This window comes from Alternaria novae-zelandiae (genome assembly GCF_023758075.1).
Source record: "Alternaria novae-zelandiae strain BMP 2774 chromosome Unknown scaffold_6, whole genome shotgun sequence".
NCBI lineage: Eukaryota > Fungi > Ascomycota > Dothideomycetes > Pleosporales > Pleosporaceae > Alternaria > Alternaria novae-zelandiae.
This window is the reverse complement of record NW_026056966.1, coordinates 479,206-505,982: the sequence shown is the minus strand read 5'-3', so window position 1 is coordinate 505,982 and position 26,777 is coordinate 479,206. Positions and strand designations below refer to the sequence as shown.

General features: G+C 50.7%; 8 protein-coding genes across 8 annotated transcripts; 6 read left to right on the top strand and 2 right to left on the bottom strand.

Moving 5' to 3' along the window:
- Nucleotides 1-440: 440 nt before the first annotated feature.
- J4E88_003702 (uncharacterized protein) lies at nt 441-1,950 on the top strand (the record flags this gene model as incomplete). The annotated part of the gene is made up of 3 exons (XM_049397350.1): nt 441-612; nt 670-1,099; nt 1,155-1,950. The coding sequence occupies 3 exons, from the start codon at nt 441-443 to the stop codon at nt 1,948-1,950; spliced, it is 1,398 nt and encodes a 465-aa protein (XP_049256738.1).
- Nucleotides 1,951-2,134: 184 nt separating this feature from the next.
- On the bottom strand, nt 2,135-4,164 carry J4E88_003701 (uncharacterized protein; the record flags this gene model as incomplete). The annotated part of the gene is made up of 6 exons (XM_049397349.1): nt 2,135-2,227; nt 2,280-3,081; nt 3,132-3,402; nt 3,450-3,922; nt 3,983-4,063; nt 4,112-4,164. 6 exons carry the CDS (start codon nt 4,162-4,164, stop codon nt 2,135-2,137), a joined length of 1,773 nt encoding a protein of 590 aa, XP_049256737.1.
- A 404-nt stretch (nt 4,165-4,568) lies between these two features.
- Nucleotides 4,569-5,985, top strand: J4E88_003700 (uncharacterized protein; the record flags this gene model as incomplete). The annotated part of the gene is made up of 2 exons (XM_049397348.1): nt 4,569-4,685; nt 4,741-5,985. 2 exons carry the CDS (start codon nt 4,569-4,571, stop codon nt 5,983-5,985), a joined length of 1,362 nt encoding a protein of 453 aa, XP_049256736.1.
- A 495-nt stretch (nt 5,986-6,480) lies between these two features.
- On the top strand, nt 6,481-7,383 carry J4E88_003699 (uncharacterized protein; the record flags this gene model as incomplete). Its single annotated transcript, XM_049397347.1, has 1 exon — nt 6,481-7,383. The coding sequence occupies one exon, from the start codon at nt 6,481-6,483 to the stop codon at nt 7,381-7,383; it is 903 nt and encodes a 300-aa protein (XP_049256735.1).
- A 1,523-nt stretch (nt 7,384-8,906) lies between these two features.
- On the top strand, nt 8,907-10,052 carry J4E88_003698 (uncharacterized protein; the record flags this gene model as incomplete). Its single annotated transcript, XM_049397346.1, has 1 exon — nt 8,907-10,052. One exon carries the CDS (start codon nt 8,907-8,909, stop codon nt 10,050-10,052), a length of 1,146 nt encoding a protein of 381 aa, XP_049256734.1.
- Nucleotides 10,053-12,748: 2,696 nt separating this feature from the next.
- J4E88_003697 (uncharacterized protein) lies at nt 12,749-13,970 on the top strand (the record flags this gene model as incomplete). Its single annotated transcript, XM_049397345.1, has 4 exons — nt 12,749-12,925; nt 12,972-13,100; nt 13,149-13,501; nt 13,553-13,970. The coding sequence occupies 4 exons, from the start codon at nt 12,749-12,751 to the stop codon at nt 13,968-13,970; spliced, it is 1,077 nt and encodes a 358-aa protein (XP_049256733.1).
- Nucleotides 13,971-18,066: 4,096 nt separating this feature from the next.
- On the top strand, nt 18,067-19,752 carry J4E88_003696 (uncharacterized protein; the record flags this gene model as incomplete). Its single annotated transcript, XM_049397344.1, has 1 exon — nt 18,067-19,752. One exon carries the CDS (start codon nt 18,067-18,069, stop codon nt 19,750-19,752), a length of 1,686 nt encoding a protein of 561 aa, XP_049256732.1.
- A 906-nt stretch (nt 19,753-20,658) lies between these two features.
- On the bottom strand, nt 20,659-22,664 carry J4E88_003695 (uncharacterized protein; the record flags this gene model as incomplete). The annotated part of the gene is made up of 2 exons (XM_049397343.1): nt 20,659-21,927; nt 21,975-22,664. 2 exons carry the CDS (start codon nt 22,662-22,664, stop codon nt 20,659-20,661), a joined length of 1,959 nt encoding a protein of 652 aa, XP_049256731.1.
- Between the last annotated feature and the right edge of the window lie 4,113 nt (nt 22,665-26,777).

Below are 26,777 nucleotides of genomic sequence, written 5' to 3'. Positions count from 1 at the left end.
TATGCAGCATCCACGCGCCGCACCAAGCCCTCCGCTGCTCATCTCCGCAATCAGTTGGAGTAACGATGATCCCCAGGCGACCCTTCCCTCCAACCGGGGTAACCATTGGAGGCACCCCTGCGCCTGAATCGCGTAGCCGATGGAGACGCCCGCACCGCTCTCTCGCCACTATCAACCTCCAAAACAACGGGGCAGAGCGGGCTGGCAAGATCCACTCCTGCCCCGGATTCTGAGAGATACCGCGTTGGCGTGCTGATTACCACGCGGGTTATCAACGTTCTACCAGGGCACCTGCATCTGGCAAGGATAGGGCCGTTGCGTGGCATGCGTACATGAACGGATATATATGCAGTGACCCAAGTACCGATAGTTGAAGTGTTGAACAACTGTTCGTTACTCAATCTGGGTTGACAGCACAACTACCTGACGACATCGCCATCATGTCGGCTGAAAAGCAAGACGATGTCATTGCGCCCGCTCAGAGCACCAGCTCCGAGAGCATCAACGGGAAGGTCGACCTCGAGAACGATGGCGAGATCTTCAAGCGAGGGGAGGGCTATGAGGATTTCCGAACGGTGTCCTGGGTTCACACCGCAGTCATCTTCTTGAAGCGTGAGTAACGTTCTCATCCAGTTCACGAACATTCCGCTGACGATTATCACTATATAGTCATCTTCGCGACGGGCGTCCTTACAATCCCCAGCGCAATGTACACGCTCGGCGCCTTCCCCGGCGCCATCAACGTGCTCGGCTGGCAAGCCCTCAACACATGGTGCGCTCTCGTGCAAGGCCAATTCCGGAACAACCATCCAGGCTGTCACTCCATCGCCGACATGGGCCAGCTAGTCGGTGGCCGCATCGTCAAAGAAATTACCGGTGTCCTCTTTCTCGTTGCATTTATCATCGTCGCGGCATCGGGTATAGTGGGTGTATCGACAGCGCTCAACGCGCTATCTAACCACTCCCTCTGCACAAACTACTTCTCCATCATCGCAGCGATTATGGTTGGCACGTGTGCGAGTGTACGCAAGTTTGAGAAGATCGCGTGGGTTACGTGGGCGGGATTCATTTCTGTTTTCGTTGCTGTGTTTATCGTCGTGTAAGTTTCCCAATCCTCCAGCCCTCAAAACCACATATCTAACCCATCCCAACAGCGTCGGAGTAACAACCCTCGACCGCCCCGCCGCAGCCCCCCAATCCGGGCCCTACGAATTCGGCTACCACGTAATCGGCCACCCGACCTTCGCCGCAGGCATCACAGCCGCTAGCACGATCTTCTGTTCCGGCGCCGGCACTTCCGCCTTCCTACCCGTCATGTCCGAGATGCGCAACCCGCGCGAATTCAGTAAAGCAGTGAACTGGTGCATGGGCCTTGTCACCGCCGCGTACCTCTCCTTCAGCCTTGTCGTGTACAAGTGGTGCGGGAAATGGGTTGCGTCGCCTTCTCTCGGCAGCGCAGGACCCATGGTGAAGAAAGTCGCGTACGGCATTGGTCTTATTGGCCTTTGTGTCAGTGGCGCGTTGTATGTGCATGTTAGTGCGAAGTATATCTTCGTCCGCATACTGAGGAACTCGAAACATCTTCAGGCGAATTCGCCGGTTCATTGGGGTACGTGGCTGGGATGCGTTACGGGCATGACGGTTGTCAGCTTCCTCATCGCGTCCGGCGTACCGATCTTCAACTATCTGCTTAGTCTGGCGGGTAGTGTGGCGTTTGCGCCGTTGGCGCTGGGTCTGCCTGGATGGCTTTGGATTTACGATCATCAGGGCTACTGGAAGGGGAACTGGTGGCAGAAGATCATGTATGCGCTGCATGTTATCTTGATCGGCATTTCGGTTTTCCTGACGATCGGCGGCACGTACGGCGTTATTGTCCAGATCATGGACGCGTACAAGGATGGGTCGATTGACTCGGCTTTCTCGTGCGCGGACAACAGTAACTCGTCTTAGATGGAGTTTTGTTCGATAGTACTAGATATTCACAGCTTGTTAGTTTGAGAGAGACCCTCGGTTGGCACCATAATGAAGATAGCCACGCATTCAAATTCGTTTCAACATTGATCCAGATTCGTCAATCCACTCTGCTATAATCCTCCCCAGAAGATCGATAATAGTGGCCAGGACCCTACGCCACTTAGACGACCGGCTTCTCCTCCGATATAAGACCAACCATCTCGAGCATCCAGGCGGTGGAGTTGATCAAACCGTAGAAAAGCATGGGTATCACCTGCGAAGACGTTAGTACACAAACCACGAAACTAAGCTCAATCAATACTTACCCCGAAGAACAAATTGCCGAGAATGCCTCTGCGAAGAATAGTTTCTGCCAACTCAGTCTTCGTGATACTAGGAGCAACATCACTCTTGAAAGGCCCGACAAGCCTGTAGAACGTAACGAAGCTTGCTCCAAAGCAGTAGACCAGGAGCACCTTCAACCCGTGCGCCATGTAAAGTTCGCGCAACCCGGGAGCGCCACCAAAGTCTTTCGCGAGAGTGCTCATGTACGCGCTGTGATCAACTCCGTACTTGATGCGCGAAGTCTCTTTGGCCAAGAGATGGTAGTGCGGAGGATCAGTAGGCATGGCCATTTGATTGGTGATGAGCGCTGTCCACCACATGGCCTGTTGTTCAGCGATGGGAGGGATGGCGCCAACACCAGGTCGTACAAAGCCGATGAAGGATATGCTAGGATCTGCGGGCGAGACGATGTTGCGGATGGTGGCGTCGGCTGCTGTGGGGTATGATGGATCAAGGAAGTAGAAGGACTGTTTGTAGCCGGTGCAGTAGACTACGCAGTTTGGTCGCACTTCCGTGTCCTTCATGCGTCTCCAATCTTTACGGTCGGGGCGCTTCTCAAATATCACTCTTCCGGTCTCGTCTATGCGCTCCGGGAATGTGCATGTGTCTACCCATTTCTTCGACTGCGCGTCTTCGGGTGGGTCTACGTAGCCGTTGCCGAGGAAGGCGAGAGGGTGGCTCTCTTTGTAGGGCCGGTTTAGATATGGCATCGCTTTACTGCTCTTGTTTAGGAAGACGAAAGCTCTGCCTAGTCTGTCGTGTGGCAGTGCGCCGACATGTTGACTGTATTGGGTCAGCATGTGCCCATTCGCTAAAATCAGATAGAAGCTCACTTCATGCCCGCCTGTGTGCCAGTCAAGAACCACAACACACGCTTGATGACAAAGTCCGATACAAACCAACGGAATCGACTCGCAGCTATCGCGCGATGCACGTAGGCTGTCTCGAAGAGATTGGTGATGAGACCGTCGATAGGCAGACCTCCTTTGAATTGCTTGCCGAACACCTTGAAACGCGAAAGCGCTTTGGGGAAAGAAAGGAAACCCGTTCTGAAGCACATGGTGACTGAATTTGCATCACCCTTCATGGCTTCGTAAGCGATATCTACAAACGTTAGCGTGTACTCGTCTCCGTGTCCTTGTATAGTGTACCCATGGCAGTCTCTCCACAGCCCATGATGAGCACATCTTTGCCTGTCAGCTGTGCTCGCTTCTTGTACTGTGAAGAGTGGAAAGCTTCTCCTTTGGCATTCTCGATGCCAGGGATATTGGGAATGTTGGGCTCGACATGCAGTCCAGTACAGACAGCGACGTGTGAACAGTCGAAAGTGCGCTCCTCCCCATCGCTATTCTTGTCGACGTATCTGACACGGTGCTTCCACTTCCGATCAGTCGACTTCGATATAGGCTCGATCTTGTTGACTCTGCAGCCCATCTTCATGAGCGGCTGTAGGTCGAACTTGTCCACGTAGTCCTGCAAATAGCCGACATATTGTGGAAGCGAAATGTGGTCTGGTGCTGACACGGGGAAGCGGTGGTCGGAGAAGGTAGTCAATTGCTTTGAAGATACCAGCTCGGCGTTCTCATAAGCACGGTAGTGGAATGTGCCTCCGATATTGTCTTCGCTGGAGGGTGTTAGGTCATGTGATGGTAAACCCGATCGGGGCTGAGTGGAGTATGCCTACGCCTCGAACAAAACAGCCTCTATCGGCCGATCAGGTGTCGATGCCTCAAGCAGTGTCTTAAGAGTCGTCAGTCCGCCGGGACTTCCGCCGTGTTAGCATGTGATGATTTTTGTTGAGAGGGTGGCGTACCCAGCCCCAATGACGGCGACTCGCATCGCAGGAAGCTTGTCGGTGCCTGCCATTTCCACGATCAATCAAGAAACGATATCTACAACGTCTACAGGAAAGTGATGTTCTAGAGTCTAGAGTTACATCTCGTGTGGCCACTGCTGGATGTCGCATGCAAGGGACGCGTCGGCGATATTCCCTCAACCAATCAAGACGTTCAATCTAAAGGATGACATCAAGACAGGACGCGCGACTCCCGACGGGCACATGTTCCTCCATGCACTTTGCTCCATTTGAGCCTAGCCCCGGGGACGATGCCGTCGCCAATTGATGTTTGCTATCAAATTGGGTAGAGACGGACGATGCCTGTTCTGAGACTGCTGCGGGCCAGCAGCCGAGGACATGCGACGATTTGCACGGCATGCCCTAAATATCAACACCATAGCTCCACACCGCTGACGTCCACGACTACCTCAGCATGGAGCAGCCACGCGAGAAGGTCGCAATAATAGGCTCTGGCCTGGCAGGACTGGTTAGCGCGAACCTGTTGTTCCACGATGTCCGCCAGCGATATGCTGTCAGGGTCTTCGAGTCGGTAGGCCGCCTAACACCCACTCTATCCGCGACTGTACTCACAAAAGTAATTCTAGGGCAAAACGCTCTCCCTAGACGCCGCCTCCATCTCCATCCCCGATGCAGCCACCGACGCCTCCACCCGCGTGGACCTGCCCATGCGCGCGTTTGCGGGCGGCTACTACAACAACCTCAAGGCCCTGTACGACTACCTGCGCATCGAATACAACTCCCAGCCCTTCCTCTTCGAATTCGCGAAATGCCGCGATGCGAGCCCCGAGGCCTTAGCGACTGGCCGCCGCGACACGTCGTATTTTACACATGCATCGAACCTCCACCAGATGGCGTCCCGACCGAGCAGAGTTAGCAGGACCTCGTACCTGATGCAATGGCTATATTTGACGCTTGCCTACTCGTGGTTCGCGCTCTGCTGTTTCTTCTTCGAACCTAGACGAGGCGAGACTATGCAGCAGTACCTGGACCGCACATATTGCCCAACCTACTTCGTTACCTACTACCTCCTCCCCCTCTTATCGAGCGTATCCACCTGTCCACACGAGTCGCTACTCGCATTCCCTGCCAGCGATATCATCGAGTACAAGCGGAGGAGCCACGGCGCACCACACTATACTGTATCAGATGGCGTAGGAGGGGTACAAGACCGCCTGGTCAAGGGTATCGATGTTACTCTCGAGGCCACTGTAACAGCGGTAGAGCCCTCCGAAAAGGGCGTTCGGATAACCTGGTCTCAGGGCGGGTCAGACGCTCAAAAAACGGAATTCTTTGACAAGGTTATTCTAGCCGTCGCCCCAGATGTCGTCGGCCGTATCTTCAGACCTCTGCAACACTACATGCAGCGCATACCAACTGCAGTCGTAGAAAGTGTCGTTCATACGGATTGGGCAGTCCTCCACGGTAGCGACGCCAGGCACGTCGATAAGAAAGGCGCGCAGCTCATCCACCTCAATACAGCAACCTCCGGTACGCACACGACCGAATCACATCATGTCCAACCATGTGGCGTCGTAGTAACCACTTGCCCATGCACTCCTCTCGATGAGAAATGCGTTGCTCAACGGAGCCGGTTCACGCGCGTTCTTCGCAGCCCGGAGAGCCAGCGCATCGTCAACGCCATATTTGACAAGCGCTCGAACTTCGGCACAGATGACAAGTCAGTGCCACAGTGGAGGAATGGCGAGGACGATGTGTGGCTCGTGGGCGGCTGGTGTTGGGACGGTATGGTCCTCCTGGAAGGCTGCGTTGTCTCGGCCATGCGAGTGGCTGATGCGTTCGACGTCGCGGTGCCCTGGAGGCATCAATGATTCATGAAGACAAGCGTATTCAGACTCGGACTGTGACGCATGGAGCATCCTCTTGCCCTTGGTCCTTTCGTAGCCTTGCAGGTAATCCAATAGAGTAGATACCCGGGCAAGACAACATGCCCATAGCATCCCAGGACTCAAGAAGTGATGTAGGCGATTCAAAGTGTTTGAACGAAAGTGAAAGTATTCGGGATTGAGGGTTCTAGGATGCGACTTCCTGTTGTGTGTATCATATGGCGTCTCGTCATACATTTCGACGGAAACGGCTAGCGTCATTGCCTCGTTGAAGCTTCCCGCGAAATCTCACAAGCACCCGATTCTGCGTCGCACCAATCACGACCACACGCCAAACAAATGTCTGCTACGCAAATACTCGGCGCAGGGCTGGTGACCCTACTGTTCTGGCTGATGATGAGAGCGCGGGGGGCTCAAGAAGACAAGGCTTCAGTTTACGGGCTGCAACATGGGCGGCTACATCTGCAGCTTCCCACAGCCATGTGGATGAACATGGGGTATTGGAAGAACGCCACCACTTCAACGACACTAAGCGAAGCCTGCCGAGACATGCTGAACGTAATCCTTGCTGAGGCCGGCCTTTCAAGCGACAAAGGCCCAGCAGCACGGAGAAGAGCCTTGGTGGATCTGGGGTTCGGATGCGGGGACCAAACCATCTATCTCATGAGCAAGGGACCTATTCGAGCGTGCGACAAAGACTGGTGGGATGAAAGAGATCGCTGCGCCACATTCCATCACTACATTGGCATGACGAAAGATGCAGTGCAGGCTCGATACGCCTCGGGGCGAGTTGATGAGCTCAGGAAGAATACGACGAAGATGGCATCTCCTGAGATGGAAGATACTGGAAACCCCACGATCTCTCTCTTCTGTACCGACGCGTCGAAACCCAAGTCCTGGGACAAACAGCTGCAAACAAAGTTGCAGCTTGCGAAGGACGATACAGAAGAGCGTTGGGTGTTGGCACTAGACACAGCATACCACTTCGCCCCCTCACGCTGGCCCATCATCGAGTACGCTCACTCAGAGCTAGAAGCAAACTGGATGGCCTTTGATCTATGTCTCTCTCCTACCGCTACATGGGCTCAGAAGATGACGCTTCGCCTTCTCACTGCTCTCATGGGTGCGCCCTGGGCGAACTTCACCACACCACAGGGGTACCGCGAGAGGCTGGAGCAGATAGGATACAACCCTGAAGCCATCACCATCACCGACATCTCAGAACATGTGTTCGCGCCACTGGCAGCATTCCTGAAAGAGCAAGACGACAGGCTCAAGATGTTAGGATTAGGCTTAGGTCGCTTTGGTGTCGCGAAAACCATGTTCGGCTGGTGGGGGCGGACCGGAGTTGTGCGTGGCGTAGTAGTGGTCGCGAAGAAATGAGTCGTATGTCGGTTATACGACGTCTAACCTCGCCTGGACCCTTTACCGGTGTGGTGGGAGGCCTGAAGTCAGCCCTGTAAGGCTGAGGTGGAAATAAGACACCAGCACTTGCCGCGAAAAGTGTACGCGTTGGACGACCCTCTTCGAATTTGCGCCATGATGTCTCATTGACTAATCTGTGGGCTGGCCTTTGAATAGGTTCACAAGGGTTTGGCACTGCGTTTGGTGTACAAGTATGCCTCCCTCTGGAGCCCCTGTGCGACGATGGTGGAGGATCACATTCCCTCGTGCCGACACCCGCTCTTAGCCCCCAACTTCAATACAAACTGCACGCCAAGACAAGAGCCAAGACGGCGCAGTCAAGTTACGCGCTGTCAGACGATAACATCCGCATGCTTTATTAAATCTACGCTACATCCCTTACAGCGGGAATCTTGACTCCCCATCTTCCCTACCGGCGGATCGATCACACCAAACATGGAGCAACGGGAGTCGCATGAGATGCACAGCGTCAGCGAGGAGACCAGACAAGCAAATGCGAGTGCACCAAAGGTCCCGGAAACTACTCACGAGCCCATGTACACGTCGAGGCTGTCGAGAGCGTCTTCCATGACCGTTCGCGAGCCCATCGTCAGGACCCTCCACACTTCGTTCTGGCCGCTGATGGTCTTCATCTTTTACGCTACACTCGCCCTATTTACCTGGATCGTTCTTTGTGTCGCGAGCAGCCGGCCGATTGGAAGCAAGTTAAGCTATACGGATAATCAAGACTACTTTAAAGATGTAGCTCGTCTCTTGGCTAAACACGAGAGGATCCTTAGGGCTGCACAGATCCTGCAATCGGTAGTCGCCCTACTCACCATTCCCATCACTTCAGCGATATGCTCTATAGCCTTCGCTGCCTATATCCAGGCTGGCAGCTCGAGAACGAAGTTGAATCTGCGTCAGACTATGGCGCTTGCAGATCAAGGCTGGATCAGCCCAAGAATGTGGGCTAGGTGGTCTAAAGTTGGAAGTCTTCCATTGTACTTCGCCTTTGCATTGACCTTAGTGGGTGAGTCATGCCCAGATCTTGGCAGGAAGCCGGTGTTGACTCGAATACAGGTGCTGTCTTCCCGATTCTGCAGACAACGTTTATCCAGGTTACTCCGACACGAATACCAACTCGCAGCACACAGTCCGGTCTGATTAGGGTCGCTGATATACCTGCTCTAATCAGCAGCACCGACAATGACATAAACACAGCAGTTGTTCGACTCCGTAGCATTCTAGAATCGCGCGCGGAAAGAGAACATGAGCCTTACCTCTGGATCGATGAACAGAAGGATGGACTGGATAATGACATGTGTTACGATACATTCAGTGTGGCCACCAATTGTAACCGCTTCTCGAGGAGTCTTTATCAACTTGATGAGATGAGCTTAGATGCCTGGTTCTCACCCGTTCCCTTGGACTTCAGCACCGGTGTCTATGTTGACCCTCAGTACGCACCGCGCCTCAATACCACAATTGAATACCGGAACATGACAGACGCTGAGTGGCCAACCGAATGCGTTCGCGACAGAGAAGATGTATTTTTCGCACAATACCGTGGAGGAGAGACGGGATACCGGGAGTTCGATATAATAGCTTGCATACCCGCCAATATCTCTGGCACGCCTTGGCAAGCTACGTACAACCGGCAGGACATTACCGAGGATCTTTTCCTCGCAATTTCGGTGCCTTCAACGTTACGCACTCCTGTTATGTGGAAAATCACCGCCCGTTCGACGTTAGGCTACTTCGAACTTCCTAATACCAAGAACGGCAATCGCGCCGGGCCGTTACTCCATGAGCTATCCTTGGACAGCGCTAGAGGCTCTTCAACCAGCGGATCCAGTCGAGATGAGAAACGAGCAACCAACGAAACATACGCAGGAAATGTGAGACAACCCATTGGAAATCACATCGGTCCGCTGACTGCTATTGGACTGGCACTATTCGGCGAAGGCTCTTTCATCGAGAGAAGAGTTTCAAATCCATCCGCCTTCCTTGTAGATCGGCCTGAGGTCGATGATGAAGTATGGTTCAGAAATTTCGGCAACAACTGCCTCGGGAATATGCCTCTCAACTTTGCCATAGGGGGCCCGTGCCTCCGCGACTACGACTACCAGTCCGAAGTCGACGTCCTTGGCCGCGTGAGACAACTAGCTGCATTCTTTGATTCGGAACGTTCTGCAAGTAGGGCGTTCACTGTGGCCGCTTTCCTCGCCAACAAGGAGTGGCTGAACCCGAGCCAATTCCACAGATGGGGAGGATTCGACCAATCGCGGAATGTATATGTCGATACGGGCGTTCCAACCAAGAAGACATATATCGCGCTTTGGGGGATCATCACCGGGTCCGTTTTCCTCGGCCTTCACCTTCTCGGATTACTAGTGCTTGCCCTGTACGCCTTTTGGATGAGGCCATTCATGCCTTGGTTGGGTGCAGAATTCGTGGTCAAGGCTGGTACGGCACATGCTGATATTCTGAGCGCTGCCGAAGGGGACAAGCAGTGGAAGCAGACTGTTTCTGCGTGCCCTGGGTTCGTCGGGGACGAGAAACCCACAGATGATGTGGGTCGAATCGCATTTGGTGCTACTGCTGCCTTGAGCACAGCACGGGACAAGAAGTTTGAGGAGCTATAGTGTGGGTGTAATTCTAATAGATCTGGTTCATCGTTGATGCGGAACTTTTACCCGCACCTCGTCTATGGAAGGAAGCGAACAGAACTTCCGCAGCCCACATTGGTATCGAATCGAAAGTCCGCGAAACCTCAGCGCAGTGGAGACTTCTAGGCTTCCGTGGCATGTGATGAGTACGACTTTTTTTCATAGGCCCTTCAATGGACTTGAGTCACAGCTATCTGAAAATCTAAGGTTCGGCATGGCGCTCCGGCGAACAATGCGCGATCGTGCGCTCCTGATAGTACGTAACCACCACTCCTGAGGTCTCCAAGGTCAGCAAACCCACTCATTACCCACGGGCAGCGTGAGTCGCAGATAGCTTTCCAACTCAATAATTAACTCAGTACCAACGTGCTGTGTGAGTCACAAAAACGCTTCCAACTCAATAAATAGTGCTCTGTCCCTCTCTTCTCTCCATTATCCTTTCTTCATCATCCATCACATCCAAAGTCCAAAATCCGAAGAAAGTTTTACCATTCTATCCCAACTATCTTCAAACACTATTACCAACACTACCACCACACCTACCAACACAACCTCACCACACTACAAACAAACATGTCTTCAACCACACCTGTCTACGCCTGCAAGGCCGACTTCATCGCTGCGGGTATGTCTCCCTACCTCCTGCCCGCCAGCGAAGCAGACACGTGCAGTATCTGCACCAAAGACTTGGCCTGCGAGAACCCCTCCGCCACCAAGCTCACCGCCGCCGACAAGGAAGTCCTTGAACTGGCCTTACAATACCCAGCCAACACAATTGTCTTCAAGTCAAGTTGGCTCAAATCCACAAAGCCTCTTCACAGCCACCACACCAATGAAGAGCAACCAGTGTCAAAGCTAAACGCCTGCGGACACGTTTTCGGCACCAACTGCATCATGACTTGGTTTGAGAGGTGCAATACTTGTCCTATGTGTAGGAAAGTACTGTTCCCAACATGGGCACAGGAAGAGATGGAGAGGGAGAGGGAGGAGAGGGAGGAGGAGGCGAGCAGGGAGTATTGGGGGTGGATAGAACCTCCTTTCTGAGTACTAGCATTTCACTGCACCGATGCAGAAGAAAGCGACGACCTCCTGGGGTGGTTTTGGCGTTTGGGTTTTTTGGGTGTTGGGGTCTTGAAGGTCGACGCGCATCATTATGAAGTTTGTCTGGGCTGGGTCAGAGGTCACTGAATACCTCCTGGGATAGGTTTGGCGTTGGCGTCTATCGGGTTTCACGGTTGCGAATGCCTCCGCGCATGGTCGTACCGTATGGTTTCTGTAGTTCCGAATGCATTGTCTCTCACTCACTCACCCGTTCTCTGCCGTCCCCAATCACATGTGACAGCACCAGATAAGCCCATCCCACGTGACACCACCTCCCTCACTCCTATTGCCCTGCATATGACACGCAGACGACCGCATTACTGCCCGAACCTTAGCCCGATGACTTCATCCAATATACAACCTGCGACGTCACCTCTAGGATTTTAGGCCGAAAGAGCTGCAGGATCGTATGATCGGAGCGAGATATACCCCAGATGCGGGTTTATCTCTGGGCTAATTCTAGAAGGCATCTTTGCGGTAACTCTCCCGTTGCACGCGTGTGCATTTGCGGTGTCATGTCGGAGATTTATTTCGGAGGACCGATCGGGCCGCTATTGAAAAAAAAAGAGAGGGCGGCATCCTTTAATATGTGTAGTGTTGAGCGAGACGGCACGACTGTTAAGAAAGAAGGTTAGAGTATATAGCAGGCATGAATGCTGTCTCAACGTGTGCCGGGAATCTCGAGAAGCAAAGTTACAATCTTGTTAGGCTTGTTGGTAGGTGGAGTTTGTGTTCTAGGTCACGATAGAAGGGCGCCACCTCGCTTGTGCCGGAACCATGACCTGGCAGACCACGCGACGAAGAACGGCCGACGCGGCGGGCTTGTTTCAGTTCGCGGTGATGAGCATGGGGGCTGCGTGATCGATAGGGGAAGCCAACCGTCGCCTCGGGGGTGTTCAGCTTCGGCAACCCCGCACGTCGTGATGCAGACATATGCGCGGATCGCCCATAGCGTTGAGTTACTTTTCTTTTGCTAACCGATCGCCTCGAGGGAAGTGAAACTATCATCAAGAAACCTACCAGAATACGGCAAAGGATTGCCAGCTTGCTATATTGCTTTTTGTCTGCAATAGCTCATGCTAGCCGCATCAGTGCCCCGGAAGCGCAAGCCCCCATGAACGGAGGGCCTGCCGGTGTGGTAGCTTTCATTGGGTCACAGGTATATGGCTGGCAGGGATGCATGCAGGTTAGCCGTGTTCCGCGTCGGACCGTCAGATGTGCGACAAATCAGCGGCGCACAGCATGAGCCCCGCCGCGCTCCCTGACTAGGTCTTGCTTCCCGAAAGGCCAACACTACAAGTACACTTGTCGCATGGGCCGCACGGCTGAGGCACCCTGGGTGACGCGAGATAGGCGTTGAAGACGGCGGACTCAACGAGCATAGTGCATGACAGCTCTGTGCTCTGGACCAGGCAATTGGGAGGATCGCCTCTTTGGCTTTATCTACGTTCACTCGCTCCGCTCGGGGCTTTTTAATCCTGGTTCCAGTTACGCCCCTCTCTTTCGACGACTTTGGCTTTGATGTGCGCTCGGTATGCGGTGAAGTGAAGAAGAGCTGGATAGTATTGATCATGGCGGGGAAGCAATCGGATCGTTTCGACATTGTCAATGGCAAGCAGCTTGCGTTGTTGATTGCGCCTACACTATGCCTTGCGGTGGCTGCGGCAGCGGTGGCGGCGAGATGGTACACGAGGAGTGTCAGACGGGTCAACACGATCAACGAAGATGCGCTGATGCTGGCTGCTCTGGTAAGACGATGGAATGCTGACGGCGGTACCATGCTAACAGTCGTAGGCTATGAGCTTTGTTGTGGTTACGCTAGTTTACGTGCTGGTGTTCCTCGGCGGAGAAGGGCTTACGAGCTATGAGATTCAGGCGGACCCGACGAAGAACTTTGACGTTGTGGAGCGTTTCTGGCTGCGGGTATGTTTAGCTGGAGGCTTCTTGAGAGTTGGCTAACAGGCTTTCAAGATACAATTCGCACTGGATATCTGTTGGGCCACATCGGTTGCAACGGTGCAGGTGGCGTTTGCGAAATCCTACCTCCGCCTGTACGAGAAGAGAGTTTTTGCTCGCGTCGCTTGCTATGCGTCTATGGCGCTCATCGCGATCTGGTACATCTGGTCGCTCGCGGGTTGGATCAGCATGTGCCATCCACCGGGGGAGTGCAAGCTGCAGAGCAAGAAGTCGTGCATCATCATTGGATCGCTGCACGTCTTCTTCAACAGTGTCATCCTCTTTGCCCCGATACCTGCCATAGCAGCAGCAGATCTCTCAGGCAAGAAGAAGGCGTGGGTGATGGTCTTGTTCCTCCTTGGATGCTTGTACGTGAAGCTAAGCGCTCGCTCCAAATAGCTCTTGCTGACACCACACAGTTGTACTATCCTAGCAGTCCTCCGTATCGACTGCGCGATCGACGTCTTCGGCAACGTCAATGATGATCCGATCGGTGCGTCGTGGTGGCGTATCTGCTTTTCCCCAATCGAGGTCGCTGTCGGTATCGTCTGCTGTTGCGTTCCCAACGTCCGTTCACTTCCTTCGTGGCGCCGAACTCCTCCACTCCCGACTGAGGATGGCGGTATCGGTCTCCGCCGGATGAAGTTCCGCACACAGAGCAACGGCTCGTCGACATCAAATCTCAACGCACCTCCTTCGCAATGGATGCCAGGCATCAAACCGCAGGCGGCTGCCTTCGTCACGCTGAACAATGAATCGGCTCCTTCGGAGAGACTGGGCTCATTGGGGCTGAACGAAATCAAAGTTACGAAAGAATATAACCTTGATCGGTTATGAGTGCGTTGTTGGGGCGCAGAGTCGAGATGGCTAGCCACAGCGATGCATGTTGGGGGTAGAGACGTTGATGCACGAAGCAGGCGCGTAGCACGGCGGCTTCTCGGAAAACGTGAGGTGCTTCATTGTACGACGTGGGAGGCAAGTGTCACTTCGGACATGAGCGCACTTGTTGTTGACGTCCATGTGGCACAGTCGTGCCGCTGCGGGAGGACGCGCATCTGACGTCACAGTCACATGACCGGAACACGTCAATTGAGAAAAAGCCGAACAGGCCTGCAGCCTACATCAACATTTAAACCTACTAGATAGGTGGCCTAGCGTTAATGTAGGCTCTAGACCTGTTCGGTTTTTTTCTTGTATGAGGTGGGAACGTGATCCACGGATGGATCCTTCGCACACACGACTCAAGCCACCAACACCATCCTCCTACAAACGCTCAAGCCATCATAGCCCCCAAACCCAATCTTTACCTCGGCACGCTGCCTCCACTATACCAAGCTTGACTCGCCATGTGGTACTTGCCAAAAGATCCCGACTATGAAGAGCCGCCAGGAGGTATGCACCTGCAGAGAAGACCCGATGAGCCAGCTACTACACTCAACTCACACTCACTATCGGCTCAGCTCTCAAGCAGTGAGCTTCCGATGGAAGGGGCATTACGAAGAGAGATGACGTGAGGAAACGCAGATGACGATGCTGTCCGTTAGAAAAGTAGCGATTACGGCGAGGCCCGTGAGGGCAATGGAGGGGTTTGGCAAGGCTTAAGAGAGCTTGAAGAGCAGGGCAGGAGTTAGATGATTAGTCGCAAGACAGGAGAGCTGGTGAGCATCAACCACCATGGCTTAGACAAGCGCAGAATATATGCGCGCATGCATAATGTAATGAGCATAGATGACCGACTTGCTTTACGATACACTGCGGGATCTGATGATGTTCTCGTGTTCCACCCAACGTACATATACTGTTAGTGCATGTGGCAAGCCATTCCACTTACACAAGATGCGAGGTGGCACATGGGAATGGGCGCATATCGGCGCACTTTTCTAATCGCACTAATTTCGCAACATCGTGTTGGCATTATTTGAGGTGTGTCTTCTCGAAAGTCAGAATGAGGCCATTTGCGCAACTTTGCTTGGCGTTCTTCCCTACTGAACTACAAGCTAATGCAAAGAGAACAGGCTAAGGCATTGCTGTCACTGTAGTTCACTCCACATTGCTACATGTCTTCGGTGCTGATAGGCTTGATGATTGACGGAGATTCGATGTCTCTCTTCCGAATCCTGCTGCTGTCACGACGCGCTCACCTTGTACAAAGAAAACACCGAACAGGCCTAGGGCCTACATTAGACCAACGATGAGCAAATATGGAGGCGTAGCGTCCATGTAAGCTCCAGGGTGTTCTATGTTTTCCTTGAATGGGGTGGCGCTGAGCACCTGAGACAACCACAACTGAGCTGACATCGCGCTAGCGCACGTTCTCTGTCAAATCAATCACTGAGTCGACATAACAATCCCATTGCACGGCTCCTATGTCGTTCGGTGAAACTGGCAGTCGGACTTGTCGCTCCTCAATTATTATCACGCTCACCATGCTCCGCAATCCCTATCTGATCTTTCTCAGTGCCACATTGTTTGATCTCATATTAGCCATCGCGCTCGTATCTCTCTTTGCGACTGCATATCCCGATCGCTTCCGCAGCATACTATGGAAAGAAGGCGGCACCAAAGGCTGGAATTCCGATCCTATCCAACGTGTATACGACTATGCGAACTATCGGAAATCACCACCCATACCATTGATATGGGATGAAAGGTATCCTCCCACGTCCTCAAAACAGCAGCCATTTGGATTTCTAACACTTCAACCAGCTGTACGTTATGCAACCTATGCATTGCCATCATAACCCTGTTCACATGGCTCGTCCGCTTCTCAATCATGTCTTTCAGCAAGCAAACTCTCGACTTCCACTCCTCGATCACGGTCAACGCGTTGTACGATATCATACTGGCGGGGCTGTGGATGTATAGTGCCTCGATCCAAAACTCGGGCGACCTGTCAGATCCAGAGCATATTAGTCTCCGGCCTTGGTATCTCGAACGCGGGTGTGCGGAGGCATGGAAGGAAAACCTGTACGGTTGCGAGCTTATGAGATGGTCGTATGGACTGTCAATGTTTGCTGCGTAAGTCGATCTTGCGATTCCTCATGGCAGGTGAGCCCTGGATTGGAACAACCTCGCTGATAACGTTTCTTTCGCAGGTTCTGGTTCTTTCTTCGCTGTTCGTCGACCTGCTTATACCGCGCGTACCTGCTCGGGAGAAAGCACGAGCTAGAGGATATGGTGTGCGCTTACGACAACCTCTTGTAGCATGGAACGATCTAGCCACATTTTTAGTGCTGATGGCCGCCTTGAGGGCACCAAAGCTATTGAAATCGGGAAGTGTGAATGAATGATATACTAGTGATGCCGGAACGACTCCGGTGAATGCCGATCATTCGCTATGAAAACTTATGCTCTCTGCACTCAGAAATAAGTTCGAACAAGTGCGCTATTCGCATCGCTCCCGCTGTCATCAACGGCACGCAGATTACCTGCGCGCGATCTGACTCGATCTTACCCCAAGTGTACGTGCAAGCCGAATTGACCAATCCTGCCGTGGTGTCATCATCCAGGCGGGACCTTGCCCAGGTGCGAATCTAAACGTCGTGCGCCGCAGTTCACGCATGCAAATGTCGCACAGGGCGATTATTACTCGAAATGAGCAACCACCAAGTCATCTACAAGCGAACACCTCGCCCTAGGCTGGCAACTGAAGGACGCCAGACGCTCCGTGGTCTGGGTGATTTGCGGGCTCATGTCGGAGCGGTCCGTCCGAAGTGGGGCCAGCCGAATCCAACCTCAACGCCAGCCCTTTCTTTCCTTCCTCTTCACCATCGCGTCGCATACGTGAATAACTGGCGTTTTTGTTTGATTTTCCGCACGCATCGAACACTGATACGTCATGTCTAGATCATCACCCATGCTACTACAGCGTACATATCAACGTCCCAACACGAACGCCCACCATGAAGGACGAGATAACACATTAGAGCTTTCAGTAGAAGAACTAAGATCCTTGTACTCGGATAGCACTCGTTGTTTGTTTTTATATATGGGAAAATGCTTTCTCATCTTCTGAATGCTATTGCGCCATTTCCCTCTGCTGTCCCCAGGCTTCTGGGGGCCCGTACACATGGCCTGTAAGTAACCACGTTCACATCACTAGAAAGAGCAGATCTGGTATTCCTTGCGGAGACATCGGTCAGTCAAGAAACGCATGCGGAGTTTCTCACAAGCGTTTGTCGCATTCTGCGCTTTCGAGGCTCATTACGTCACCGACAAACTATACTAATGGACAAACTCTTAGCGGTGAATACCCTCAACGTCGGTGTCACTCTGGATACTCGTACAGACCCAATAGATATACTGCCGGTGTTCAGTATCACACTTTCATTCAGGAGCCAGGATGCTTAGTCGGAAGGTGTGTGATTTGCGTTAGACGTAGTGAAAGGCTCTCAGCGCAAACGCGTCTTGGCCAATACCCGTCACGCGCTCCACCATTTTCTGCGAACATATACCGCATAGCCTGTGCGCTTTTTGATAGCGCTAACAGTTACTCGCACTTGCGTTTCTGTATTCCCCGCCTGGGCTCAAACTTTCCTCTTTTCAAATCTCCACAACCCCCGCTGCGTCCAGCAACAAGTCTCGTCAATCTCTCATAATTCCACCTTCACCAGTGATACTGCTAGACACGGCCTCTCCTAGCGCACTCTGCGACACCTTTGCGCTTCAGCGACAATACCAGCGTCTGCTATTGTGCAGCGCTGCGACTGAGCGCCAAGGCGTAAACACTCCAATTCACTTCGAAGTCACAGCCTCGCGTTATACTATATAATCGCACGGTACAGTTCTACTTCTTTTTTAAACCATCCTTTCCACCTCAAGTGCAGAACTTCCGACTCACGGCACTGAACAGTCAACCTTTACCTCAACGATACCAAACGATCCACCTTTACCCGACGATACCAAGCAGCCCACCTTTACCCCAACATACACCATGAGCGACAGAGCCAGTCAAGCGAAAGAACGCCAGAACTATGCGCGGAGAACAGTTGATCTTGTGATTGAGTGTCGCAACAAGGTCCCCAGCGACTGTCCCGAGCAGACGCTCATCCTGTCAGACGCGGCTCTCCGTGCGTATGTCAGAGGACTCGAGAAGTCAACATGGGACAATAGGACGGATGTAACAGACTATCACCAAGTGTGTTCAGAGTTCATTGAGAGGCTTGAGATAATTCGTGACGATCTTCCAGCCGACTGGCGGGAGTTCTCAGAGCTACTAAGAGACGCTACAAAGTACCCGGAAGGCGTTACACCCAACACCACTCCCGCTCGTCCGCTGCCACCTCAGACGGACCTTGCCTTGGAGGCTGTCACTGTAGAACCCGTCCAGAAAGATAATGACATTCCCGAGGTTATCGTCTCGCCACCCGACGATGCTTCCCCGTTGCAGCTTCCTGGTATAGCTATGAGCTTTCCAGCGGTATCAGCAGTAGCAAACCCCTTCGTCGGCCCCGATGGTGCGTCCATATTCAACAAGGTTGATACAGAGGCGAAGCCTGCAGACAAGCCTTTCCCGTCCATTGAAGCCAAGGTACCAGAAAGAAAGCTGGCACCTCTGAAAAAAGGGTCGCGCTCCAAGAAGCCTAATGGCGAGTTGGCGCCTGGCGGTCTTGATACAAGCCCAATTACTGCTGCCGCATCCGTGGAGAAGACAATGCCGCCAGTCACAGCACCGAAACTCGTCTTTGACTTTGGTGCTTCCTCAACATCGTTCACAGCTCCTTCAACACTAGAGCCTAGCTTATCGGCCGAGCCAAAGGAGAAGAGATTACGACACACTTCGACTCCCTCACCATCATCACCCAGTTTCATCAGCAAAGATGGTTCCCCTCCCAAGATCGTTTCGTCACTGGCGGTCTCTCTAGACTCCGTCCCATCGAAGTCCACATCCACTCAGACTGACCTGGCGCCCTCTCCCAACAAGGGTCAGCTGGAGATGATCTTGAGCATTCTGGAGGAAGAGAGGACTGCGCGTATCAAGGCTGATACGAAAGTCGAGGAGCTGATGGGGGCCATGAGCCGTCTACAAGCCAAGGTTGATCGACTGGTGGAAGAGGCTGAAGCAAGCCGGGCGGAGACATTGGCTTCCATCAAATCAAACGCGAAGCCTCAAGAGCCTGTGAAGCCTACAATGCATGCATCTGGGTCCAAATCCCGCATCAAGGGCGACCCCGAGGGCGGCAAGAGCGTGGCGCCAAAGCGCAAGTCCACTAACGAGATCGTGAGGGACCTCAGGAAGGAGTTTCCTCCTGAGACGTTCCACGTCGTCTTCAAGCAGCTGAAGCACGGCTCTCTGCGCCTTTCTGGGCTTCGGAAAGCCCAGCCTGACATCCTTCAGGCGCAGATCGAGAAGGTGCTGTGCGCCTTCAAGGTGCCAGCACCTCAGCGAAAGAAGCATGCGTCAATGGTGATCGATTTGGCTAATTTCGGAAATGGCCTTACTCGCAACGACAAGCGATACCTTCCTGTCGACACCAAGGTTAGGGACGCGGCCATCAGATTTGCGGATGAAAAGCTGGCCAACCACCTTTTCAACGACAAGAATTGGTTGTGCTTCCGCTGCGTTTCTGACCAGCATAGGTGCATGCAGGGGTACATGGGTGGACGTGTGGTCTTGTAGATAGCGAACTGTGGAGTTGACGTGGGCGGCGTGAGGTATCTAGAGGCACTAAATGTAAGACCTGCAGAATGCAATCAATACCCTCACGTTGACATCAACCGTTGCAACGTAATGTCTCTTCCACAGTGCCATGACACATACCCAACCACCCAAAGTACCGTCAAAGTCATTGCAATCGGATCATCACGAGACGAGCGCGCAAACAAGAACAAGTGCCATGACACGACAACACCAAGCCTTTCAAAATCCAACGCATGAAGCACAGTAGTAACACGAAACATCACCCAGCCAGTCAAAAGTCAACGTTTGAAACAAGTTAACAAGCACATTGAAGTAACTCTATATGGTATCTGCCCTGCCCATCCCATTCTTCCTTCCCTATCCTAGATATTTCATTCCAAACCCCATCATTACATCAATAGCGTCGCAACCAAATGGCAACATGAAAAAAGAGGTGCGGGGGTATTAGGTGCATGTGCATGCAAGCAAAGATAGTTGAAAACTCTCAACAAAGACACTAAACTACGTTGCGGCGAAACAGCGACAACAAACAAGGTGGGAAAAAAGGCAAGTCGCTGCATATATGGGTATATCCTCATCCCATCCCGCTGGAAACACTGTTGTATACGTAAGGAGAAAGGAAACGGTAAAGGAAAAACAAGTGGCAAGCGCTGATGAAGCGTCTTGTGTGTGGGTACTATCTCCGTTGAGGTGTCGTGTAGCTCGCTTCGTCGAGGGGTGCAGGGCGGAGCCAGGACCCAGGGACGAACAGCGAGGTTCGGAGTCACCTGTTGCGGTGCTTTATTTGTTTGTTTCTAAGGAGAGTGTGCGTGGTCGGACCAGCCGAGGGTGCAAAAGGTGGTATTATGTGCGTGTATGCGCGGTGGAGAGAGTGCTGAATCAGAGTTATCCCCAGTTGGAATCGTCGCCCCAGGTTCCGCCCATATCGCGGTGCGAGACGATGCTGTGCTGGGAGATATTGCTTGGGCGCCGTCTCATGATGAGACGGGAGAAGCGGTTTTGGTGCTCGTCTTTGGGTGGTGGCGGCGGTGGCTGTTCGAGTTGAACGCCGCGGTGGCTCGAGTTGTTCGAAATATTAATTAGTCTGGGGACATAGCGACGAGAGGTTGGCGTGCTGGGCGCCTGTTGCTGTTGTTGTTGTTGGTGCTGCTGCTGTTGCTGCTGCAAGAAGTTTGGTGGGAGGCTTTGGCGGGGGTAGTGCGCAAAGTTGGAGTACTGCGATGTGGGTACAGACACCATCTCCTTGGGTTGCTGGTAGTCCATGTATGGCGCCGGCTGCTGGTAGCTCAGTAGATCGGGCGTCGATGCAAATCCGGCGTTTGGCCAGCTTTGCTGCTGAGGCTGGAAGCTTTGCGCCATCGGTTGCGAAAAGTCCGTTGGCATCGACGTCATGGTGGTATCGAAAGCACCGAAGCCACCCATGGCGGTCGCCGCGCTCATGCTGTGGTGCATGTCCTGGCTGACTGGCCATTGTGATTGTTGGATATCTTGGTGATGCATCTGTGGGGGCTCCACAGAGTCGATGTCCATCATCATATGCTCAGACGGCAGACCGTGCGAGCTGTGGAGCCTGTTGTCAGACGGTAGGCCGTGCGAGCTGTGCAACCTGTTGTCCGTCATGAAGTCATTCGACTCCAACTTGAACTCCACGATTTCGCCTTGACTGTTGTCGAGGGAGTCCGGGGCTTCGGGCGTGACTTCAGTCGTGGGTTCGACGACGTCCTTCACCTCGATTTCCGCCAAGTCGTAGGTGTCCTGCACCAACTTCTCAATGTCGAAAACGCGTGTATCCCATTTGGTCTCGAGCTTATACCGTAAGCGGTTGCACTTCTTAGACTCCCACGCCAGCGACGGCCAGTTCGACTCGTCGCCATGGCGATCGAGCATCATTTGGTTCCATGCGCTGTTAAGTTCGGGTTGCTTCAGCAGACCGAGGATGACATTGGTGAAGTTCCACTTGGATCCGCCCTTCTCTTCAAAGTGAAGAGCGATGTGTTCGCATCTTTCTTCCCAGGTGGTTAGAAGAGAAGCACAGAAACCACAACCCCAGGCGTCCTTGTCGTGCATGACGATCTCGTACTTCTTGACGCATGGCGATGCTTTCCTGCTCGTGGGTTGACCGCTTTCTCTCGGTTGCTTGCAGTGTTCACAGCCCTGTGAGATGTTAGTCTTGAATCTAGATGAGGGTAATTCTGACTTACGTGTAGCTTGGTGTGATGCTCACGGAACCGCTTGCCAGCATGGAAGATCTGCTCGCAGTCGGGACATCTCCAGGTAAGTCGCTGCTCGTGGAACTCCTCCTCGTGCGACTTCCAGTATGGCTTCGACTTGAGAGCCTTGTCGCAAAATGTGCAGGCAAAGTTCTTGGGCGCGGGCGTCGATGTGGTGGAGATTGTGGAGAGACGAGATGATGCGGTCGACAGGCGCGAGGATGCGGCACTGTAGTGTGTAAAGGACGAGTCGGTAGACGCGATGGACGAGCGCGGGTCCGAGAGCATGCTGGGTACTCTGCTGGATGGTACACTCAGGTATGATGACGCGCGGCTTCCGACGGTCGACATGGACGATCGGTCGGCGCCCGACCGACGCATACCATCTGGATACGCGTGAGCATACAACGCGCCGCCAGGGCTGAACGTTGACTGACCTCCATTGCGCGCAACGGAAAGTAGCTGGAGGATCTGCTGGTCATCAAGATGCTTCAGCGCATTGACATGGTCAAAGAGCTGAGGTGCCAACTGGTTCTGGCCAGAGTGACGGGGGGAAGAAGTGACACTCTCGGTCACGCTGCTCAAGGGCGTGGAGCTTTGTAGACTGCGCCGCGCGCGCTTGAACGAGTTGCTCTGCTGAGGGGTGCTGAATTGGTAGAGTTGAGCGTCGTCGGCCTCCATGTTATCTCGATGTATGCGCAATCGCCAGTATCATGCCGGAGATTGGTGGTTCACGGTCCGTCTTGGGCGGGCAGAGCTGTGGTTACTATGTAGGGAGGGCGAGTGCGCGCGAAATGGAAGCGTTCGAGAAGCTTTTGACGGTATACGGATGGGTATAAGCTCAGTTCTTAGGCCGCCAGGAAGACATTGATCGTCCAATTTCCGGGCGGAGACGGACGGCTCTTGTTTAGAAGAGCAACATCCGTGGTCTGTTTCACGGGTTTCAAGAGGGCACTAAGAGGCTGCCTTGGCATGCAGGCACCCAGGCATGCATGCCTCCACACCTGTCTGGTACTAGAACAGGCGACTATTGCACGGAGAGTTTCCGGCGCTGCAGCAACTCCCTCTAGTGATCAATATTGTCCATGGTGATCTCTCCTTTCGCGATCTCAAATTCTGAACGCGTCGAGCCTCACGATGCTCTAAGGGAGATCGCCGCGCCGGCGCTGCAGGGACCCCCAGCGCTACTAACCTAGGGCCGCATTCTCAGGGGTAATTCAGCAGACCACATGAAACGTGCATCTGCTCGCCATCTGAAAGCTGTCGTACCGCTCCACCTCACTGTCGAACGCGTAAAAGGTATCTGGAGCCGTCGCTTGCATCAGACGTGACATAATCCCAACTCCTCACCCCCACCATCTACGATCCATCGCGCTGTAAGAGAAGTTCGCACTCGGCCATTGGCCCGAAATTCGTCGCAGTATGCGTTCCTGCAAAAGTGCCCTTCTGGTGGCAGTGCTCAAAGAAGTAGGGTGGCCCTGTAAGACACCTCGAACAACCAACACTAAAAAGCCAGCCTGAGGCGTTTCGCAGTCACTTCCGTGAGCAACAACAGGTACTATCGCGATGGCCGCATCGGAAGTTCCGTTGCTACAGCACATCGCGTTCGTTTCGGCGGAAAGCCACCAATGGCGCGTTACGCGTAGTAGCGTGTTAGGCGCTTGTTGCTCACGTCTGTCGTCATCTTTCAGACGCATGTGGACGCGAGATAAGGCAAGGAGTTCTGCAGATCCCGCATAACGTCGAATGATCGCTCCAGCCATGCTCGCGAGCAGTCAAAGTGAAAGTGGCCCTTGCAAGATCTGCTTGGCTGGCAACGGTCTTTCTCTGGGGTAGCCCGATGTCACGCTGCGGAAGACGTTAGGGCATGCCCGTAGGCTTATTAATTACTAGTCTGCTAATCTAATCCCCCTTATTATCTTAAAACCTTAAATAAGATACGTCTTACTTATATCCTAAACTCTTTCTAGCTCTAGCTTCTAATATTAATAAGAAAGTTATTATTGCTAGTAGTAGTAGTCTAGGTAAGAACTCTCTTATAGAGTTATCTAAGAGCGTTATATTTACCTTATATAAAGAATTTAATATTAGTACTAAGGCTTATATTACTATAGTAGAGAGATTATAAGTATCTCTATTAGAATAGGTGCTTAATACAGTTAATTGTATTATATATGTATCTAGTTGTTATTCTTGTCTAAACGCTATTTAGGCCTAGCTTTCTCTAGCGCACTAACTCTTAAGCCTAATAGCTATTTAGCTTATTATTATATTACTAGTTTTACTACTATATCTTTTCTACACTTAAGAAGAAGACCTTCTCTTCTTTTTAAGTATAAACAAAAGAATAGCTTTTAGACATTTCTTTCTACCTATTATATTACTAGATTCTATTTACTTAATCTAAATATACTATACGCTAAACTTCTGCCTAGAAATCTAAATGCAAAATCTCTTTAGGTTATTCTTATCTTAGTATATCTCCCTCTATTACTTTTCTTATTTTAATTTAATCTCTTTTGCTAGCCTATAGCCTCTTTCTCTATTTCTCTAGTGTATTTTAAACTTTATCTTAATTACTTTTAATATTAGCAGCTAATAATCTCTTAAGCTTAGATCTATATTTTTCTTAGGTTTAATCTTTACTTTTTTATAGCGCCTACCTGTCTAGCGCTTAACTCTCTATAATATTAGCCTTTTCTCTAATAGATATTCTATTATCTCTAGTATATTGCTAGTATATTTATAGAGATATTCTAGAAAGTTTATACGTACTATACTACTATTAGAATTTATACGCTAGTTACTCTACTTTTTTACTTAAGAGCTCTTTAGCGCTTAGTAACTAGACTATTAAAATAATAATATTATAACTTTTCTCTATACGCATAGTAATTACTACTCTTAACTCTGCCTTTACGCGCGTAGCCTTCTACTATTCTCTTTCTATTTTCTTCTCTTTTTCTACTCTACTCTACCTTAACTTTTTTTCTCTACTATAGCTTTACCTACGCGCTCTAAAGGTAAGTTAGCTACTATAAACACTTTACTAATTACTATATCTACTTTCTATACTTAGAAGCTTACTACTAAGCTAGCTATTATATCTAAGGCTAATAATAGCTTTGCTACCTCTACTACTATACCTATTCTTAAGCCTACTATAGCTAAGTAAGCTACTACTATTACTACGCACGCGCTTGCGCTTTCTAAGCTAACTTCTACTAATAAAATAACTATTAAGCCTAAGGCTATAGATAATTCTACTACTATTACTACTTAGCTTATAACTAAGAGTACTAGTAATAATACTACGCTATTATTCTAACCTTTGCGTGCGCCTAAACAGCTATTAGCTAAATCTACTTTACTTACTTTGCCTAAGACTACGCTCTTAATTAAAGCTAAGACTAGCGCTAGTATTAGCTAAACTAATACTATTATAACTAATATATCTAATACTACTCTACTACTCTTCTCTATCTATAACGTTAACTCTACTAGCTATTCTTAGCCTAAGTTAGCTCTTAAGTTTCTAATAAAAGCCTCTTAGACGCCTACGTCTTGCCTTTCTAAGAAGTAGAAGAACTAAAGTAAGTTTCTACGCTTTTCTATTTTTACTCTAACTAAAGCTATTAAAGAGAGTAGGCGTAGTATACGTATAGCAAAGTTATATAAGTATAAAACTTCTAACTCTAGTTGTAACTAGTATATTACCTAGCGTAAGTCTTTTCTCTTCTCTAGAGCCTTTTAACTAAACATTATTCTAATATCTTCTATCTTATTAGTAACTAACTAGAGAGCCTATATTATTACTCTTAGCTTTACTATAGATATATAGAATTACTTACATACCTTATAAAGCGTAGAACGTATACTTAGGCCTTCTCTATCTATTCTAGCTACTAATTAGAAAAGCTATTAGTCTAATATATAGGTTAACGCTTATAGCAACTTCTACTTAGCTAATCTAGAGATAACTATTAGTAAATTCTTTTAGTTAGATAATAAGTCTACGCGCTAGCTATTTAACTCTAATATAGAGGTGCTTATACTATCTTATTATTTTAGCGCTAAGTTAGTTAGTGTAATTAACTCTTTAGTTAAGAATTCTTCTATTAAGATTATTATTTATAGTTAGTGTGCGTTATTAAATTATAAAAAGATATTTAGCTAGTATATCTAGGTCTATATTAATAGCTAGCTAATAAAGAGTAAAGTTTATACTAATTACTTAAAGTATAGTAATTATTAGGTCTACTCTTTTTGTAGTAAGTCGCTAACTATTCTTTAGACACTTACTTTCTTATTTCTAGTATCTTTACTAATATATTCTTCTAGAGACCTAAGTAGTAAGGCGTAGCTTTAAGTCTACTATAGCTACTAAGTCTATAGTTACCTCTAATATAATTACTAGTCTCTCTAAGAGCGTTCTTACTTATCTTAAGGCTAGTAAGAAGCTAACTACTATATCTAAAGAGAGTAATAAGGCCTTATTTACTTAGGCTAGTAATAGTATAGCTACTTAGTACAGATACTATTTAAGTAATATTAACGCTAGTTATAACTTAGCTTTCTAACTAAGCCTAAAGAATCTTAGCTACAATTTGCCTAAAAAAGCTTCTAATACTAAAGCTATTTCTACTTCTACTAGCGCGCCTTATATTTAGTTATTATTACTACGCTTAAAGATTCTTAGTAAAAGTAATAATAAGTCTAGGTTAACTATCTCTAAGAGTTAGAGCTAACCTAAGAAGTCTAATCTATCTACTAGCTAGCCTAATCTAGACGCTA